Genomic DNA, 22,325 nt, shown 5'->3' on the forward strand with positions numbered 1-22,325 from the left:
GATCCTTGATTCAGCTCAATCATAAGATGGACTTGGTCTTCTCGACTTTTCAGAGTTCAATGAATATTTTAGCTCAAAATTACCCAAAAACAACAAAAAAAAACAGTCAGCACATGGACTACAGCGGACTATAAACCACTGGGGGAAAGCTCCACAGACCAAACAATTGTATCTACGGCCATTTCTTTGTCAGCTGAAACCAACGTAAATCCTTGGGGACCATCCGTCATCACGCCATTTGGGGGTATTTAGGCTAAATATATCAACACGTCTGGAACACGTTTATATTTACATATAGATGTTGTTTATATATTAAAATATAAATTGTTTCCTCCGGATACCTAGAGGATCATTTATCATGTTTCTTAGCTTTTGTTCTATCCAATTAAATGAGGATTTTTCTAAAAAAAAAAGAAAAAATCCCTAAATCACAAATAATGAGGATAAGACTGCCTTAGAAACTGGAGATTAAGAACGCTGGGAAAAAAATGGAATTACTAAAATGGGGCCATTTTTCAACAAACAGCTGATAATAAAATAGTGAATATTTCAATGAAAAAATTCCATTCACCGCTACGCATAATCCTCCAGCAGAATATATAAATATATAGCGGCTTATCTTATTTCCCTAGAAATGAGCTGAAAAATATATCATTTTTTTTTTTTTTATATGTAAGGGGATTGATCTCCATACATTTCCGCAGAACATTTTTTTGCATCTGCCTGTCTTAAAAATCCTGTCTCTAAATTTTCCACTTTAATTATTAAATAAATAATGCTATAATAAATAAATAATAAATAAATAATTTTAAACATTTTTAAAAAAAATCCAGGAATAATTCTGTAACCATTAAAAAAATTCCCTCTCTCTCTCTCTCTCTCTCTCTCTCTCTCTCTCTCATATGACACAGAAATAGGCTGTTGCCATATAAACAGGTTCTTAAAAGTTTTTTTGATGAACAAATTTTGTTTAAATTGAACAAAGTTTACCCCCCCAAACCAATTGGACTAGAAGACCCTCCGACACTCATCAGTGATGATGAAGTTGAGGAGAGACAAGCCGAGTGGGCCGGGGTCCTAAAAAATTGGCACAGCCCCCCCCAGAAAGTTATGCTGCGACCGAATGCCAGACGTGTAAATCCAATTATTCTTATTTACAAAATATTTTTCCTAATCGCTTGCCTGGCGTCGTGGGGATTAAGTGCATTAAAAGACAGAGCGATTGCTTTCCACCTTTTGCTATTTGCGATACGGTTAATCGGCGTTTTCCTGCCTGTCCCGCGGTTTGCCGTTTCTGTCTGCTGACACCGTGTCCCTGCTTGCCGTCTTATCACTGGGAGCAGATGCGCCGCGCTCAATGCTTTCTTTTTTTTGCTTACGCTGTGATATCAGGAAGGAAATTACAGGGAATTCTTAATGTAGGAAATGAAAGATAAATGTCCTTTTATTCGCCCCAAACTTCCTTCCGTATGCAAGATCAGGTTATGCCCAAGACACGGCATATGCCACCGATTAACGCCCGGTTCCCATGGGTGAAGTCGTTGAGGGGCTGACCCGGAGTTGTAGGGTTAGAGGTAGAATGAGTAGATTATCGGGTTATCAACACTCGAGATTAAGTGAGTGCCTATGAGAGAGGGAAAGTCTTCTTCTGGCTTTAAGACAGGGCAGGTCTCACGAAGTTCGAGGTACACTTTGGGGTCCCCTGGGTTGGTCCCCTGGACACTCATCATGTGACGTGGTTGTGTGGGGACCTGCATTCTTTATATTTTGTCCCCCACATTTCCAGTGCTCTGGACTTTGGCTGCTGGTGGCGGTGGAGAGCTGGGGCCGGATAATGGCACCTTTTGCACGCGTCACATGGCACTTTTTTTGTTGGTTTCTTCTACTTTCTACGTGTGTGAGGAGTGGTCACTTGGTTCACTGGAAATGCCACCCCGGAGCTTCTTGGCAGGGGTGTGGGATGTACCTTTCGGCTGCCACCCATCTTTGAAGACTTCATTGGTTCCTCTCTTGCACGAGAGAGGAACCCTAGAAGATACAGAGCTCTTTAGGCCTCAGTGTGGGAGTTAAGGACCCACATATCCCCTCCGTGGAAAGCATAGCTTCAGAAGAAAAAGACCGAGGACCTGGTGTCCATTGTTTCCATTCCACTTATGGAGCACCAAGTACCTCGGGCTTCAAGACAAAAAAGAAAAGTTGCCAACACTCCTAGCTTGGTAATGGCAGTCCTAACAGAATGACAGCAAAATTGCTCCGAATTATGTATCTGCAACAACTGTTTGTCTCACAAACACACAAAAGATGTTTAGTAAATCTGGTGAAACCCGGTCCGTTTAGGGTGATTTTAACCCTTTTACTAAAGATCGCAAAATTCTGATTTCTACAAGAATAAGAGCATCCTGGTGGACCATAAAAAGAGCTGAGAGGGAGAACAATAAAGCCTGATAGATGCAGGAATTATTTTAGGTGCAAAAATAGTCCCCAAAAGGGGAGCTGAATGTTTTAGAAAGCCGAAGCGTTATTAGAGACAAGCAGGTGAATATCCGAGAGAGGATAATCCTCCAGAGCGCTACGCAGCGCAGAGACGACAATTCAATTCTCACCTCTGTAGAAGAGGGGGCAGCTGTTATTTTAAACTGTTCCCTTCCAGCATTTTGTCAGACGAAACATGACAAATAAACACAATTTCCCAAAACAGAACTGAGCGGGGAGATCGCGTTCAGAGGAGTGGAGGAGAGCGGAAAATGATAGAAAACGAGCGAGATTTGCTTCTCCTTGTTTTACACAACCAACCACCCCAGATTTCCAGGGCCGCACAGTGTGGACATCATATTCCTCACGGACCTTACTGAGCATCTGAAGGAGCGCTAAGCTTATTGGTCTGCCCTATTTAGGATTCCTGCTTGAATACAGGTGTATCACAGGGTAGACTGCAACAGGATCCGTGATGGACATTTCAGTAGAAAACCCAGAGGACCAATATCTCCTAAATAGACACCGTCTATCCCTAGTGACCTAGCAGAAGATAGAGAGACCATCAGCCGACCAGACCCCAAGCTTTTCCCATCTACTACTCCAAAGAGCCCTGAAGAAGCTACGCTCCTGCCGGTGATGGTGGAGGACACCTTGACCACATTTGCTCCTCTAGGAGGACATCCATGGATCCATTCATCTCACATGAACACTCAGGATGCTAAATCTCATGTAACTATTAGAGAACTTTATCTTCCCGAGTATTCCACGTAGAACTTTCATATGTTCTATGATACGGAGAACATTCCAGAGGAACCTTATAGGGTTCCAGCGAAAAACGGTTATGGCCAAACAATGACAGGTATGCCAAGGAACAAACAGTTAAAAGATTCTTCACTCTGCATGACCGTTACCCATAAGGCAATGGGGTCTTTGTGCATGCACGTATTTTTAAATGAAGGTAAAAATTGGCCCATCTCTACTAAACTTGACAGCCACCCCAAGAGGCCGTACCGCACGCTTAGGCGTTAAGGCGGTTTTAAGAAATGAATTCTAGGGTGGAGAATGAAACGAGGTTCCTGAAAGTCCTTGCAAGCACCTCTGCGGCACCCATTCATCTTTCTAAATGTTGCTGTCTCCCTGCACGGCTAACGGACGCCTTGTTTATGGGGAACGGCTATAGGATCTATACATCAACCTCACGCGGCTGTCAGCGTGATGCATGTCACACTAAGAGGCTTACGCCACTCGCAGCAAATTGGAAACGGCGTCTGCCGGACGGAGCTCGTCGGCTGGGCGCGCCGGGTCTACAAGAGGCGAAATGTATTAAAGCCTGCGCGACGCTTATCTTCTCCGCCATTTAATCCGAACACGGGCCGGCCGACCGAACAACTAATCGATAGCCAATGAACGCGTCTAGATTGTGCATGATGTATGTTTCAGGTCCTGCTACGGGGTAACAAAGTATTTATTCATTTCAACACGCCAAGGAACTGGTTACGTTCGAGGCTTCCAAGTACAGAAACTCCCCGATGTAACATCCTCGAGTCCAGCACCAGTTAAAACTAATAAGGGGGGGGGGGAGAGGCGTGAGCATACTGGTAAAAATTACATAAAAAGGACAATTCTAAGCACAAAACCCCCCGAAAAGTAAATATCTTTTACTAACGTACCATAGAATCTGCTGGCAGATCGGCCCCATTCGGCCCCATTTAATCTGCCTATTTCACCTGCTGTAAAGACTCCGTCCTTGGTCTCAGGAGTGTTTTGCCCATCCCATGCATGTTTAAATTCCCTCACTGGATTAGCCTTTACCACTTCTGCTGGGAGGTTGTTCCACTTATCTACCGCTCTTTCAGTAACGTTAAAATCATAGAAACAGAAAATAAACCACCAGATGTGGCTAATTTTCCCGCTCAGTAAGGTCAGTGTTTTTGGTTTCAGGTCCCCTTGAAGCTGCCACAAGCGATAGAGTTTATATCATACAACATACACTAAAGACCACGTTTTACGATCAGAAGTAACGGGCAGGTGATTCTTATCTTCCATCATAAGATATCGGGGGTCCAGCTCTGCGATGCTCAACATGTTGTAATTCAAAGGGTTAATTTAGCAGCGGGCACTGGATACATTGTTACCCGTGGTATAATATTCTACAGTCCTAGAGGTCTGGAACAGATTTTTATCAGGTCCCTGATCGTTGCGATCCAGAAGTTTGAGTTGGTTTGTGTTTTTTGTGCCGCGCGTCTCGCAGGGATCTCAGAAGGTGTCGGGAAACAATCAGACTCCTCTTTCTGCTCCATTTATCTAACGAGGACACGGAACGAAAGAAAAACTCTACTGACTGTAAGTAACTCGATCTGTAAATAATTTAACAGAAATAATAAAAAAAATCATCGTACCTCCTGCCGGTATTCGGAACGATTCGGAATTTTGTAGCAAATTATTACTATGAAATATAATTATTACTGTATATATTTATTATTATTTTTTATTTATTTTATTTATTAAGCGCTAACTTATTTATTTAACGCTGGGCAATTTAAATACAGGGTGGTTAGAAAATACGTCACAAATATACATTTACGCATATGCAGAACATAGGAATTGAGGATCATTCTGAGATGTATTGATGTTTAACCCCTTCAGGCTATTTCCCAACCTAAAGGCGGAACTGAAACCTTTATGGATTTTTGCAAAGCTAGGTTTGTCACAATTATATATAATATTATATAAGATATATATAATATATAATATATATATAATATATAATATAATATATATATATATAATATATATATAATATATATATATATATTATATATATATAATATTATATATATATAATATATTATATATATATAATATATATTATATATATTATATATATATATATATATATATATATATATATATATATATATATATATATATATATATATATATATATACATATATATATAATATATATTATGGATTGGACCCGCTACCATCAACTACCCAACTTCCCACCCTGAGGTTTTTTCTTCCCGTACTCTTATGAAGGCTACCTGAGCCAATCAATAACAAACAGCAACAACAGGAGAGAGATAACTGATTGGGGAGGAATAACCATGCAGACATAGGTGCCCCTGTGCTCTTTGCAATGTAATTTATGAAAGGACAAAATGTTTCTATAAATGCCACAATGTATACACTCAGTAGAACTGCCCCTTTAAGGAGACCACGGCTGACAAGTCAACAGAACATGGAAATATAATTTATTCTCACCCCGCCAACCAGCTTTTCAATAATGACCCTGTTTAATCTCATTAAAAATGCCTGTTTGTGTTCTCATTGTCAGAGAAGGCAGTATCAGCATGAAGAAAAAAAACCCTTGATATAATCCCATCGCTAACTAGCTGGGAAAATGACTTTTCCAGCAGAATTATTCTGTCAGTCGAGTAGCTATTCCGCAGTAATTAGCTGAACCCGTTAGAACGGCAGAGACGCCGGCTCGGTGACCCCGTCAAACCTTCAGAGGAACATTAATCATCATTCCTCAACCCGGCTCTCACCGGGGCTTCTCGTCTGGTGGTTAATGACTGTGAGTCCAAGGTGTGGACAATGGACATAAGGGAAAGGGTTAAACCCTGTAGGCCGTTGAAGTGAAGACTTCGGACATCTTTCCAACCTTAATTCTACTTTCTATGGCCCGTTGGGATTGAATGAAGTCTTTTCTGATCTATAGTGGCTTAGAATCAGGTTGATTGAGACACCTTAACTCATCATGACTGGTATTGACCTAAGCTGTACCGATAATGGCCAACATGATTTACCAAGGATCAATCATGGCCAGAGGTCATTATATATCAACGTATATCTAGCAGCTGAGCGATTGCCATGGTTGGCACTTTCTAGCAGATCTATCATTTCCATCATCAGAACATCATCTCAACGAGAAAAATAATCTTTCATCCACGTCAACGGAACGTCTTCCTTATGGAGGAACCTCAACCCAAGAGATAAAGACCTGGCTGGGTGATTCAATCCAACGTAGGCATTCATTGACTCCTTCTTAGAAGCTAGAAGGTGGCGCAGAACAGACATTCCGTTGACGTCTAGCTTCTAAGAAGGAGTCAATGTATGCCTACGTTGGATTGAATCACCCAGCCAGGTCTTTATCTCTTGGGTTGAGGTTCCTTCATAAGGAAGACTAAGCATCTCATGAGGCACCGTTTTTGGAGGAACAGCAGAAGATGAAAGAGGGACTTAGTGAGGATGAGCTGGGAGATCGGCACATTATCTACGAAGCCCGTCCAGGTCCTATCTATCCACTACCTCTAAAGGCTCTTGGATTCAAAAGAGTAAGACGAAGATAGGAGGCCATAGTAGTACTAAGTCTAGCGTACGTCTAGGACCTTCAGAGTAGGAAACAAACGTCACTTGCACCCCTCACCCCAACTGCAACTTCTTTAAAATAATTTTTTTTTAAATTAAAGTTTGGCAGCCGCATACGCCCCATGACCCCATTTTATATCCTTTCTGGTCCGGGGTAGTTAAATTCCGTTCACGGCCTCTCTGGGTAATATTCTCCACGCACTCTCTCTTGACTTTCTTATCCCGTGTCGTTAGGTTCTATTATTAGGAAGACATTTCTAGTACCAAGCTGTGTGGTGTGCGTGCGCGGCCTGATTTTCTGGAAAGGGCATGTAGGGTTATATCAGCTCCTGACCCTTTTTTTTTGTTACATTTCACACTTTTTACGAAGGTGCTTTTAAGCAAGATCTGGTTCTACCTTTAAACTTTGTTTAACCCCTCGACCTTCCAGTCGAATAAATCCCATTAGTCCATAATTCCATATTTGGAATTTTTCAAATAATTTCAGTTTTTTTTTCTTTCTGGCTGGTCGTGATAGGAATTGTAGTTGCCAATAGATAGAGCTCAAGAAGCTGCCTGTCTCTACTCACTATGAGTGAACGATAGTTCTTTATAGAAGAGCTAATAGTATTTTTTATGGCGGAGAAATGCTATATAAACGATATTTTGCGCAGGTTTATTGTGCATCAATCTGTAGCGGAACACATAACGCTGGGACCCCCTCCTATAAGAAATGATGCAGTCTACCCCGTCCATGCGCGTATTCTGTATCGAGTCGTGGGTGGCTGCAGATTCGTAGCATCCGCTATATCTGTTATATGACAAAGCAAAACAAATTGAAATGTTTTACCCCAAAATAAATCACCGATCTGATAACAAACACCTCGCACGTGGCTAGTAATAAATAAATACAGATGTTAGGAGGTAGAGATGGGATTGGTGCCGGCTCGTGTAGCAAGAAGTGTAAGGGGCTCCGAAAAGGAATGTATTGTACATCGCTACGGAATATGATGGCGCTATATAAACAATAAATAATAATGGGGGGATCCCCTGCACCGTGGGGGGCCGCAGGGGTGTGCATTGTACCACTCTATAGCCTACGCTGCACCGACGGGCTCTCTGAACAGTATGTAGAACCCCAATTCCCCCCCCCCCGTCTATACGTCATGCGTTAAGATCAAGGAAGACAAAAAACCGCCATGAGATTCCACCCACTGACAGCCTGAGGAATCAGGTCACATCCCAGCAACCAAAAAAAAAAGGAAAAGACAAAAAAAAATCCATCCGTCTGCTGACATCACAGCTTTCTGCTCTCCTTCTGCAGCAGCCGAGACTCTCGGAGTCCTCTAATGCGCATGTTTTCTCCGCTTAACCCTTTCTACTCACCCAACCTCACTGCATTTGGCTTTTTTTTTCCCAGAGCAAAGGTTACCAATACTTTAAATGACATAAAATCTACCCTCCAGCTTCTGGATACCTGCTGCCAACGTATAAATTAATATAAAATCATATTTATTATTATTATTATTATTATTACTATTTTTTATTGATATAGCACCAACAATTCCCGCAGCGCTTCTTAAAGTCCATACATTTAAAGGGTCCGACAAAACTAGAGCCGACAGACGAGCTGACGAATTAGGTAACGAGGGCTTGGCTCAGAAGCTTACAATCTACATCTAAACGTCACCGAGCTCCAAAGCCGGACACAAAGGGGTTAATCAGCGCGTTAGAGCACAGCCAGCGCTTAGCTTGGGAATTCCATGTTTGGCCTTGTTCTGTACTCCGTCTTGGAAAAGTTACAAATATAGACCCTGAATTCCTGTCTTCGTGAGGATTCGACAGGTTGAGCCCTCTCCGGGATTAGAGCGCCTGGTCAGACAGGGGGGTGTGGGGGTCTCGCCCGCGCGATGACGGATATGCTGGTGATGGCACTTTTAATAGCGCGTGCTCTCTTTACGGGGGAGCGTGAATGCACATTGCTCGTTGGAGAGCGCCAAGCTTAGCGATAATGGATTTAGTCATGCGATAGCCATTAGAGGCAATTAGAGGAGAAAAAGCAGAGAAAGGGGGAAGAAAAAGACAGTTACTGTATAAACCGCATGAAGCAGGTATATATATATAATTCAAAAGTTTGGGGTCACTTAGAAATGGTTTTGTATTTGAAAGAAAAGCAAATTTTGTCCATTACAATATCATGAAACGGATCAGAAATTCAGCGCAAACGGGGTTAATTCTGTAAATGACTGGAAATGGCTGATTTTTAATGGAATCTCTTCATAGACGTAGAGAGGCCCTTTATCACTCCCATCACTCCTGTGTCCCAATGGCCCTTTATCACTCCCATCACTCCTGTGTTCCAATGGCCCTTTATCACTCCCATCACTCCTGTGTTCCAATGGCCCTTTATCACTCCCATCACTTCTGTGTTCCAAGTTTAAGCCTAAAAGGCTAATTGATCGTTAGAAAATTCTTTTGCATTTATGTTACAGTCCAATGGAAACAGCTCAGTGACCCCAAACTTTGTTACTTGTCGTCTTTCATTTATAAAGCGCCCGTAGATTTGGAAGGACTGGCCAGAAACGGCCATAACTAATATGACTTCAGAACCCTACGGACAGCGAAGCTGATCTAGAATGGAGATCTGCTGTCCGGTTCGATGTATCCGCCAGTAATGAGAGCTTCGGCTGATATAAAGATCTCTCTATCACAAACAGGCTCGCTAGCGGATGAATTGAATGAAGCAACGTATCGAGCCGTGTTTATTACGTCTTAATCAAGGTCCAGCCATATCACAGCTGTGACGCTGATCAATACGTGGCGGCGGGATTTATCGTATTGGATGATTTGCACGTTTGTCCTTCAGTTCTTTCCTCGGATCTCCTTTTCTTTACACAAATCAGAAAATCAATATTTTAAGTTTCCTTAAAGAGTATCATTTATAGTGAATATAAATTCTATTTTTTAATGAAAAATAATCACAGTTTGACAAGGTTTCTTTTAATCTTAACCATTTTAGCATGGCATGCGATGTGCGTAGCGCCTGAATATACTGTCTTACATATTGTTACAGGAGACAGTTTAATGTCCCAGGCCGCCCCCTCCCCCAAAGCATATTTAAGTACTTAGTGCTTTATTATTCTTATTATTATTCATTGTTTTATATAGCGCCATCCAATTCCGTAGCGCTTTTAACATTCAATCTTCAAAAATGATAAAATAGTAGTAAGAAAATCCTTTCATTTAAGTATACTCGAAGCCCCCCACCTCCTCTGTGGTCCAAGGATTCTCATCACTGATTGGCTGCTTGAAGTGTCAATCAGTAGCAGGAAAGCGCTCGCACTGAAATCAATGGGAGCGCTTTCTGCACCCGATCTCGAAGGTTCTCGTTCGACGAGCCAGCGTTGGCGGTAGGTATATAGTACGCTGAAGACAGCTCCCTGCACGGAAATAGCTGGGGGGTGAGGAAAGAGGAAAAGAATCCCCCCCATAATGCATGTTAAATGCATTAATGTGAATATAGTGGCTGAAGGGTCCCTTTAATTTTACTTTCCGGACTACAAAAGCCCTACAGAAAGACTTGTGTCTGGCCATTATATATATATATATATATATAGTAAATCCCGGTGCCGCTCTCCGGTGATATAGATAAATAAAGGTTAACTCGGTGCTTCACCCTCGCTGGGCTACACGCTTAATGCCTTCTCCCGGGAGACTCTCGACATATTCCCATCCGAGAGATTAGCGACCGAGGCTATCTGTCTAATTCTCCAAGCCGGGGGAAGAGCTGAGGCATTCGGTAATGAGTTGTCACGGTGTTGGCAGCGGTATTATGCCGTGCGCGGGTAGTGATTTACTGACGCTGTCCGCGGTATCCTTAGAGGACCTGCGTCCCAATCACCGCCTGACCTCTCGGAAAGCTGGAGGCCAAGTAATGCCTGAGACCAGCAATACTTTCTGGGCTCGTTATAAAGCGTCAATGAACATCATTCCCCCCAAAAAACCACGTTAATGGTGTTAACGGTCAAAATGTAATTTATTATTTTTGGTTATATATTAAAACAATATCCTCCACTCTCTGTGTACTTCTGAAGAGTATTTTTAAGAGAAGCAATACTATTAATAATAATAATATTAATATTAATAATAATAATATATTTATATATATATATATATATATATATACATATATATTTTTTATATCTGCAAACCCTTAGAAGGCTGCCTCGGCCAATCAACAACAATCAGAAACTTAACAATAAGGGAAACTTAATGGGGAGGGATAATTGTCCAGATCCCAACCAATAAAAGAGTTAATATATCTCCCGCCATAGTGTAGTCATATTGCAAGCACGTTTCTACCCTTGACCTCTTCTTCATCCCATCAAACGCTTTTCCCCGCATTAGACTCACATCTGCGGGCAAGACCCACATGTGGGACCAGATGCTGTCATTGGGTGTTTTTAAAAACAACACATTAACCCCTTTTATCCTACGTCCTTGGTAAGTATTCCCAGATGTTTTAACAAAACCGTGCAGCTATCTAGATGATAACCCTCTAGAAATACCGGTGCAAAATAACAGGAGGAGCGTTAATGAGAAGGAGGAATGAGACGGAGGAATGAGACGGAGGAATGAGACGGAGGAATGAGCGAAATCCAGCAGAACTAGCAGGAGATATCCCCAGAACTGATACATTTCTTAAGAATTTCGAACTCCCAAAAATGTTTACGTTCCGACAGTGTCTTGGGAAAGAACACTTCCTGGCTTCGTGTTTAGAAAGCAAATACATCCCGATTGTATATACACATCTGTCACATCTCCCCGCATTCCTTACGCATGAGGTCTAAAAGACTGCAGCAATTAATTAAAAGCACTAATTCGAAGGTCAATAGAGTTTCTAGTCTAAAAGATGTACCAATAAAAAGAGAAGAGATTGCGTCACAGAAACGCTTTATTTATTATATATATTCATTATATATATTTATTATATATTTTATTGCATTTTATACACTTTATTATTTTTATTAGTGAGCAAGTTTGTTATTCTGTGAACGTTCCACACATTTTTTTTTTTATAAATAATGAAAGTGATAATTAATATAAATAGTTAATGGATGTGCTCACCTGGAGTCTTCTTCTGGGTTCTGCAGAGACAAAAGTAAAAGAATAAAACTCAGGATAAGTAACACCAAAAACAACCGCTTCTTAATCTGCCCCATTGATGCTTCTCTACACAAAATTTGCCCCAATATCTGGTCTACAAAAATACAGAAGCAGATAAACAAGTAGATGAGTTCCAAAAGATGGCGTCCCGAAAAAATTACCCAATAACTGGGGCAATCACCCATTAGCTAAAATATAGCCTCCTACAATGGCCACCCAGGAACCAGCTTGAGATAACCACCAGAAATACTGCATAAGTTATCCCCCTATCTTGAATTCTCCTCCCTTGGTCTCATCTATCCAGTGCCAATTAGCTCCCATGGGGAGGAATAATCATGTAGATCCTCAGTATTGGAAGATAAGATGGCCATTCCCATGCTATATATGAAAGGTGTTTGTTTTTGGTCTGTATACACCATTTATTTCATGTATCAATATATTAGATTTGGAAAAAAATTTACTTTTTACAGTTCCTTTAATGTGATGCTGGTGGAATTTTTGGCTAATATATAATATGTAATATAGCGAATGTATTCAGACTCAAAGCTTTACGAAATAAATGTTGGTATGTTGAGAAACATCAACTTTTACATGTAATCGGAATCACCAACCAGGAGATTAGGTGCAGTTTAGGCTCAAATTACCTCGGATTTTTCATTCGCCATCTGGTTAAAGCTGTTCAGCTGCCGGGTGATCTCCGCCATCTCCGTCATCAGTTTTCCCATGTGGACATTAAGTTCTGCAAGGACCTCGGTAACGTGAGCCGAGGCCATGGCCTCCTGGAGGTCCACAAAGTGCAGCGCCCTCTTCTCCTCTTCTTGTACCAGGTCCCTCATGTGATCAAACTCCTTCTGAATAAAGCTTTTCAGTTCACTGCGGGATACCTGACGGACAGAGAACACAGGGTTAAACACTACATTTCTAAAGAGCCACAGGAGGGCCCAGCCACAAGCCAACCGCTGGACACGTCAGGTATTAGAAGGCCATGGACGTTGGTGGTGGGACTCAAAATAGACCTCAAGAGGTTTTACTGCTGGTAAATGTTTAACTTCATGTATTCCATATCAATGACATGTTAGACCTTAGATCTTAACTGAAACATTTATTTGCTTAAACTCCAGGAGACATTTCCAGGCAACAAGAATCTCAACTGGGAACCATCTCCTGAACCAAACAATGGGCCACTCCACTTATGCTGACATGAATTTGGACTAATTCAAATTGGTCAAATAGCCAATTGGCCAATTGCACTGGTCAAATAGCCAGATCATAAGATCATTCTTAGGTCACAGCAACCCGATATTTCGATACAAAGAAATAAAAGAACGGGCAAGCTAAAACACACCAAGTGTAAGGGTGTGTGTGCGCGCGGTGCTTAAACGACATGCCTAAAGAGAGGCAGGATGTGCAAAGGGTTAGGAATCAAAGTCATTGTATCCATACTTCCATGTCTTCTAGAATCTTGAAAGTTTTTTGGGAAATGTTGCACATTTTAAGATTCAAGGTTACATTGTTTCTGGATTTGCCCATATCGATACACGTGTATTTATATTTAATAAGAACAAAAAACATTAAAAATAAACAAAGAAACGTAGATATTTTCCTATAGTTTTTCTCCGCCCCCCCCCCCGAAAGCCCCCTCAATCTATATGTGTTATGCCGGGAAGGCTTTTTACAAGGAAACAATCTAAATAAGACACAGAAGGTATCTGTTACACGAACTCTTCTAGGGTTCCATTTGCGACACTTCGGATCCCATTACAGTCCCCAGGAAGGAGGTCATAAACCAGGTACCCACAGGGCACAATATTTCACTGGAATGACAACGAGCGAATGCTCCTTTCCCTTTCTGAAAGGGCTTGAAACTCTAGTATTCTATAGATATTTCGACAAAACTTTTACAAGTTCACGGAGGGGCAAAAGCACTTAGTGAAATGTGATATCGGGAGCCACCTATTTAACTACTTTTATTAAAATTCCTTGTGTTTGGCTTGAAGAAGCGCTCAGCTGAGCCCCTAGACACCTTCTTAGTTGGACCTCCTTGAAAAGCCAGCCCTGATCTTCATCTTAGAACATAATATATACCAGATTGGGTCATACTTTATACATACATTAATATAGTCCATACTTCATATGAGAACTCTCAGGGCTTCACATGTGTCTCAGGGCTTCACATGTGAATCTCAGGGTAAGATCTCCACACGGCATGGCTCTAACTTCTTCATGTTCTACTCTGATTTAATGATATGTGAGCATCCTGGGCTTTTCTCACTGCTACATCACAGCTAAAGCCCCTACTTGAAAACAGGTGGTTCAATACATAACTTCTTAATACATATCTTTTTGTTTTTGGTTTTCACAATAATCGCTATTAGACCCATTGGGTTGCCACCATCAGTGAGCCATAGCTTCATTATGGACTTTTAAAGGGTTAATGCTGGCAGAGCCTTAACAAATAAGCCAGATGGGATTTGTGAGCATGCTTGATCTGACCCCTAGGTCTATGACTACATAATGATAATAATAATAATAATAATAATTAATAATAATTAATAATAATATACTATAACAATATTAATAATATTAATATATCAATATAATTATATTATTAATAATCCATTAATAATTATTATTAAGTCTATAGCTTCCATGTACAGCTACCTTGAAGCAGCTAAAGATGTGATCTATGCCAGAACATGAGCCGAGTCTCAATTATGACCTAGATACCAGGGTGCTAATGGGTAGAGATGGGTGAAAACATCGCATGCGGCAAGGCGTTTATGGCTTGTGACATGACATCACAACACACGCAACGTTCCGGGAAGTAAAGAGAATTGTGTGGATTGTAACATCAGGGAGCCTATATTCAAGGTTACTGCATTATTACAGCTGGCAACGATGTTCCGGCAGGAGGTTCGGCAGAAAGTAGGAAAGTCATGTTTTTCACGAATACTCCCACAGGAAGAAAATGTGATTTTTCGTCCAGCTGTACTCACGAGCATCCATCTGGCCCAAAAAAAGAGAAGAGGAGGAGGCTTCTTTACCCAGATTGGCTCACGTTCCTCCATAGTTGGATGAAGCCCACACCAGCTCGCCCATCTCGAAACATTTGGAATTGAAGAATAACCTGGTTTGAGTGACTTGTAGGACCTAGCGTGCCTAACCAATCCCTCACCCGATCCATGCGGCAAACGACGAGCTGGCCACCTTACAGAACCCCCCCTGAGATCCTACATTAGATGAACTCAGACACTCGCTGCCAGAAAATACATCAATTAAGAACCTAAATTAACATCAATTGGCTGAAACCTTTCTCTCTCGGAGATAAATCAAGTAATGAAATGACACGCTGAGCTCTCTTCAGTCCAGCCGTTCAGAAAAATAGAAGTTAATGGCATTATTGTAATGGGTAATGACGCCGAACGGCGCGTGGATGAGACGCGGAGGGGCACCGCAAATATATATAAATTATTACTCGGTAAATGCCAGTTGTCAACCGAGGGCAGAGGAAAATATCTGCTTGTTGTTAGCAGGGGCAAATGATGCGCTTTATTTCCCAAATGGAGCAGGTGTTTGCAAAGCGGATTACTAAGAGCTGGCAAGAAGGGTTTGATTCATAGACACCGAGGTCACGATCAGAACGGGCCGAACCCTCCATAAAACATATTATACCCTCAGCATGGGTCAACGTACCCAACACCACCCCTTGTCCTTGCCATCTTTTAAATTATTGTAATAAAATGGTATTCGTCACCTGTCAATCAATTTAAGTGGTTGGATGGCAAAAAAAAATAATTTTGCGGAGGGGCAACTAAGCAGAAGGTGGGACATTATTGTGGAAGCCCACCACCTCTACGTAGATGAAGTGCTCAACCAGGTCAGGACTGGGGATGACGCGGCGGCGCTGGCACTTTAAGGCCGGCGGCTGCTCATGACGTAGCCGACAGCTGGATATGAGCGGCCTCGCCATGCATGTTATGCTCCTGTAATGTGCGGCCGGGCATATCCAGCTGGTGGCCACTGGAGTGGCTGATGAGGTGTCTATGGAGCGATGTTGGCCAAGCAGCCCACTGAGTGTTTGCCCAGTGTCCAACATGGCGGACGACATTGCCCATCTGCAACTCATCACACCTGCCTGTGACTTCAAGGTTTGCATCCATTGTGAGGAGGAAAATACTTGGTAGAAAGCCCCCAACGGGTTAAAGCAATAAGTTGGACCGGCTCACAGACGCTCCCTTCCCATAAACTGGCACACATCCCTATTACGCCGGATTAATTTTAATCTCGGTGATAGGTAATGCTGCGTGAACCAGCATGAGTCCGACTCAATGAACTGTACACATCGCATGCTCTTGCAGCTGGAATAAGCGGGTATCCTCTGTTCCTTAGCGACAGAATAAAAGAAGCCATTAATTACGGAGAAAGAAAAAAAAAAAAGACGCCAGCCGAGCGAATAGAATCAGAGACGACGGCGTGATGGTGTCCAAGACTGTCAAAGCAAAACGCGCCGTGAATGTTCACAAAGAGAGCCGAAGCAGCCCACACAGGAGAACGTAGATGGCCTCGTAAGGCTCTTTGGGGGAATCATGGTTGGGGAGGAAAAAGGGGGGGGGGACAACACTCACTACTTACTCTAGGGTCAGCACACTTCACCTTCAGCTTCTCCACCATATCACCCATAGCCAGCTTCAGGTCAACGGGTTTTCTGTTCTAGGGAAAGGATGCCAGAGGTCACTAAAGCATAAGAGACGTAAAGCGGCAGGGTAAGGCTGAAAGCCGGCGGCAGGGTGCCGCGCGCGTTACGGTAACCCCAATCTGAGCTCCAGCTGTCCCTGGAACACATACAACGCACCTTGAATTTTTATTTATAATTACGCATTATTGTACAGTTTTACGATATAGAAAATATTCATGAGATTTTATTAAATATCTAAGAAAAGGTTAAAATATACAATGCAAATACACAGTTTTCTTATATACTGGTAAATAGCTTTTACTTTAAGTGGCTGTTCTATTTTAAATCGTATAATTCTTCATTTTTCCCCTATGTAATTATCTATAATCTCCCCACCCCCGTTCCTTTATGATGCTGAGGCCCCTCCATTATCTTGCGTTAAAAGGGTAACGTAATGACATGAAACAAGAATAGCTTCCGTTCAAACCAGCAGAGATACCCTGGAACTGGGGAGTAACACACATGCCACACGTAACACGTAACACACATACCGCGCTCCCATACCTCCCAACTGTCCCACTTTTAGTTGGAGGGCCCTGATTTTCAGGCACTGTCCACTGTCCTGCTTCTCATTTGTCCTGCTTTTGTGGGATCATGGGCCAGTTGGGGAGATCCTCTAAGGTCAGTAACCCCAACCCACCCCCAAGTGTCTTAATTTGAACAACCTGAAATGTTGGGGGATATGGCTTCCATTGGCAGACAGTACCGGCAGGAAGACCAAAAAGATGGCGGACTGAGGATGATATGTCGTAGGTGCATGGCACCAAGCGCCCAGTAACCAAGGCACCCAGTGGGGTGGTGTGGCAGCGGCACGTATGGTGCAAGAGAATGAGAGTGGGTGTATGTATGTGTAAGTGCATGAGTATGAGTGGAAATGTATGGTGTTGGAAAGTGGCTGTATGTATGGTGTTAGAATGGTGTTGCTGTATGGCATTAGAGTGTGCATGTGTTAGTGTGTGGTGTTAGCATTTGTGTGAGAGCATATAGTGTTAGCATGTACGTATGTATGCTCTTAGCACCTGTGTTTGGGGGTCTTACTGTATGATGTTAGAGTATGTGTGTGTTTGTGTATGGTGTACATATGAGTGTGTGGCAGCATATGGTGGTGTTGTTAGCTTGAGTGTGTTTGGTGCAGGCATGTGTGTTAATGTATGGTGTTATCATGAGTTTGTGTGTTAGTATGAATAGTGTGAGCATGTGGGTTGTTAGTGTATGTTGTTAGCATGAGTGTGTGTCAGAATATGGAGTGTCAGGGGCTAAGTGTGAGTTTTTTTATGGAGTTTGCAGGGCTGCGTGTTAGTATGTTCATGTGTTTTAGTTACAGGCAAGGGGGCACGGAATAAATACCACACTCAGGTACCACTAATCCATGGTAACGCAACTCACACATTCTTTTTTCTGATAGGCTCTCAGAAACACATTTTTTCCTGACAACAAAAAATATTCAAACGTAAATCATTCAAAGTCCACCATCGCCTAAGATAAACTTTCCACCAAGGTGGCCTCACAATATCATATTCAACAGTGTTTCTGGTATTCACCAATCTTTCAACCTGACCCGAGTTGGGTCCTTGTGACTTCACTGGCCATGGTGGCTCTACAGAAGAACTTTGCGGGTACTCCTTGCTCCAAACAGTCTTTGAGTTCTTCCTTCGACTGGCTGCAATGGACGTCTTTAAATCTCATTATCATTTAATGCAGGGGAGTCTAAGGTTCAGAGGAACCCAACCAAGTGATCAGGTGCCTCGTCTCCAGTAAAGAGGGACCCAGACAATTTCAGCTACCAGGCTGAGCCCCTTTTGATGTCACTTTCAACAATCCCCATCTCAGACGCTCTCAGACGCTCTCAGACCGAATGACATTTATTAATTAAACTCTCACTTCTCCAAGCCTGACTTTTAGTGTCACGAAGACGGAAAGCCCAGTCATTTCAGAAGATTCTTTTGCAAGAACTTTCAGAATTATTTTCTATCATTGGGTTTTTAGCCTCCTTATCAGTTAATTTCCTATGAAATATGTATTTCGACGACCGCTCCTCACGGATCAAGAGCCCCGCTTACCTTCATTTGCTGGTAGGCCTCGTTGAGGGTTATGAGTTGGTGCTGTCGGTGGTCCCCGGCCACCGCACACAGCACACAGATAATCTTCTCGTCCTCTCTACAGTACAGCGTGAGCTCCTGGTTGTGTAGAGGGCACTTCTTCTTCTCAGATTCCTCGTTTTCCTTCGTATCATGCCCTGGCTCCTCTGCCGATGCTGTCAGCTCCTCTGTCGCTGCTGTCGGCTCTGCGGGGGAGGGTTGCGAGAATCCCCTGACCCTGTGTCCTGCGAACCTCTCGGCGTGTTTGTTGGCGTGAAACTCACAGAACGCGAAACCACAGTCATCGCAGAATACCAGAGCTTCACATGCCTCATCGGGCTCGCAAGCGTCACACGTTCCGTCAGTGGGAAGTTGGGTGGCGTCCTCCGGAGCGAGAGCCATCCTAACAACCCCTGACCCCTAACTTCTTGGTTTACCTTGACTTCCAGAAGCTCTACAAAGACCTACAGAGCTGTAGACTCTGACTGTCCCCTTTCCACGCGTGATGTCTCTTCCCGACCTTCTCTCGTCTACTTGGACCTAGCTAATCTTGTCCACCTGTCTCCGCACCTTGTTTTAGACCTCCTCGTTCACTTCCTGATAGACTGTTCACCACTTCCTTGTAGCCTCCTTGCTGTGTGCATGGAAACCTCGTCGTCCTCCCCTCGGCCAGCTTGCCCTCTCGTCCTATTTAGGTCTCGGCTGTGCAGCTGATCCTTTTGTGACTTTGTCGGTCTGAACAATCAGGATTTAAGAGCCTCCCTTCTCCCTCCCTGCGAGGAGAGGATCTCGCTTTCACTTTGCACGCTGCCTTGTTTTCCTTCCTGAGTCAGCAGCAGCAGCAGCACAGGAAATGAAACGTTTGCTCCCAGCGACGGTCTCTTTACTTTCTGAACGATGTAAGCAGGGCGTCTCGCGGGTCTTTATTTACTAACCTTACAGCTCAATAGAAATGCTGCGTGTCCTTAAAGAGGGACTTATGAGACCTTTAATAAACAGAGCCTAAAAACTGCCTATGTCATCATCATTATTCTTATTAATATTCAGCCCTGCTTTACAGCAGGTGAACGCACAAGAAACGTATGACATTTACTGCTGCAAAGACTCAAACCTTAATCAGTCGTTGCTCTCGTCTTAGATTCAAGAGCCGTATGTCTATCCCATGCATGTTTACATCCCCTCACTGTATTACCCTCTACCACTTCTGCTGGGAGGCTGTTCCACTTATCTTCCACCTTCTCAGTAAAGTAAAACTTTGTTACTGTTTTTAGATGATGACATTTCTTCTTCTTTAAAATAAACATCCTGCTGTACTTTGTTACTTTGTTAATACTTTAAGTATCGTTTATAGTGTAACGGAGGTTCTTCCTTCTCTGCTTAGACAAATATTTCGTCGCTACTAAGTGAATTGCACAGCCCAATGATTGGCGAATAACAAAGAGTTAACCAAAAATGATGTCATAAACATGATTTCAATGGGTGTTGGGTGTATTCACAGCCTGCAGGGCTTCCCCTAAACCTGATTTACGGCTTTAGTGCATTTGTAGACAGATAAGGAGATAAAAAAATATGCAAGAACAAAAGCTTAGGAATTTATCGGGGGAGGGGGGGGTAAATTGAGCAGCAAATTTGCGGCCACATTTAATATCCAATTACATGAGATTTTATTATTCCAGCCAGCCGATGCACTTTAGTGGGACTGTCCTGTTAAAACTGGGACACTTGGGCGGTATCATTGTAGGAAATAGGCTCAAGAAGCAGATCAGATAAAATAATAATAATAATAATAATAAAATAACAATAATAATATAATAATAATAATATAATAATAATATAATAATAATAATAATAATAATAATATAATAATAATAATAAAATAACAATAATAATATAATAATAATAATATAATAATAATAATATAATAATTTATGTTTTTTTTACTCTTTTTTTTTTTTTTACTTGGCAGGCCGACTAGAAGTTGGTAAAATGAAAAGCGTACCGCCCCTTTAAGAGATTATTTGGCATTTTGACAGCTGTATAAAGGTATAAAACGTTCCCAAAAAAAAAAAAAAAGTCAGATTAAGCGGCGCATGCATTCCCGCAATCATCATTATAAACCGTTCTCGGGCTAATTGTGCATCCAAATGCGATTGCATCTGCCGGGGCACAAACATTCCGCAGCTGCCTCTGTATCGCTGCGGAGAGACAGGTAACCGAGGAGTTTATTTCAGGAAACCTCCGGCCTCTGGAATTTAACGCTTTCCACCCCAAAAAAAACATATGACCAAATATGGATATATTTGTTTTAAGGAGAATAACAGATTTGTGTATACTAATTATATTTAGTTGTGTAACTAATTGGGATCTAACCGTAGCATTGAGTCTGAGGGTTATGGGAGTTGTAGTTCAGTGTTTTGTTTTTTTTGTCATTTCACATGGAACCGAAGAAAGTGAGTTGGAGCGGAGAGCCGCGCTGCGACCCCCAGACCCCCCCCCCCGTTACGAGACGCACATTAATGCCTCAGCAGAAAGGGATTTCATTTTATGTTCCCGCACATATTTCTCTCGGGCCTCGAAGCTGCCAATAATACAGCCCCCCCCGCTCCGAAATGAATCGCCGTAACCCAACCCCTCATTGTGTCCCTGCAATGCGCGGAATGACTGCTCGATCTAATGGACTTTTAAGCTATATTTAATAAACTGGTGTTTTTGTTGGCGGTGGGCGTTTGCAGGTCTCCGTGCTGGAGTTGGCTTCTCTGGGTTTCCTCTTAGTGAAATAACCCACAATGTGCAATGAATTGCACATCATACCTACCAGCAGTCCCTGATTTATGGACACTACGGACTGCTGGCCCGGTTAGCTGCTTTGCTGTCTCGATTGGCGAGATCCTCGGATCTCCCATGACTGGCCCGAGGAGCCATCCCTGGTGGTCTTCCGGGTAAGGTGGGTGGTTACCATGCCTTTGACCCCACCTACTGCCATTGTTGGCCACACCCCTCGTTACCTTTTACCTCACACCCCAACAGTGTTATGTGACGCTCTACGTATCGAGGAACAGAGTGACGGCGCTCAATCTCTCATTAGACACGCCCACTCCCCACCCCATTCCCCTCCCACCCCCATAAAATGTAAGGTGTATGAAGCTAGCCCTGCCCATAAATAGGGATAGCCCCTCCTAGTCATGCAGGTAACCCCACCCATATCAAAGCCACTCCCCCCCTAAAGATGGAGGACCCCGGACAGCCAGAGCCAACATGTTCACAGGTATGTTGTTACGTTCTGTTGTACCGCGCTGCGGAGTATGATGGCGCTATATAACTCAACTAATCATGGAAAAGCTTTATTATGATTTCTAGCGCGGGATTCGCCGCTCGCAGGAGGATAGCATGTTGTTTTTATAATGAAAATATTGATTTGTTCCAAAAGTCAGACGGAATGAGGCCAAAAACGCAATTTGCGAAAAAATTACACCCATTGATTGAATGCGGCGCATGTTTACAAACTGAAGCAATTT

General features: G+C 42.6%; 1 protein-coding gene across 2 annotated transcripts in view; it reads right to left on the minus strand.

Moving 5' to 3' along the window:
* TRIM44 (tripartite motif containing 44) overlaps nt 1-19,638 on the minus strand; it is a 31,472-nt gene extending 11,834 nt beyond the window's left edge. For both annotated transcript variants that reach the window (XM_053449600.1, XM_053449602.1), the window contains exons 1-4: nt 18,793-19,638; nt 16,630-16,707; nt 12,642-12,881; nt 11,959-11,978 (exon numbers count right to left, since the gene is read on the minus strand). In XM_053449600.1, the coding sequence (XP_053305575.1) occupies nt 11,959-11,978; nt 12,642-12,881; nt 16,630-16,707; nt 18,793-19,212 (758 nt within the window). In that variant the 5' untranslated portion in view covers nt 19,213-19,638. The remainder of the gene's footprint in view (nt 1-11,958; nt 11,979-12,641; nt 12,882-16,629; nt 16,708-18,792) is intronic.
* Nucleotides 19,639-22,325: the final 2,687 nt, after the last annotated feature.

Source organism: Spea bombifrons, chromosome 10, assembly GCF_027358695.1.
Source record: "Spea bombifrons isolate aSpeBom1 chromosome 10, aSpeBom1.2.pri, whole genome shotgun sequence".
Taxonomy (NCBI): domain Eukaryota; kingdom Metazoa; phylum Chordata; class Amphibia; order Anura; family Pelobatidae; genus Spea; species Spea bombifrons.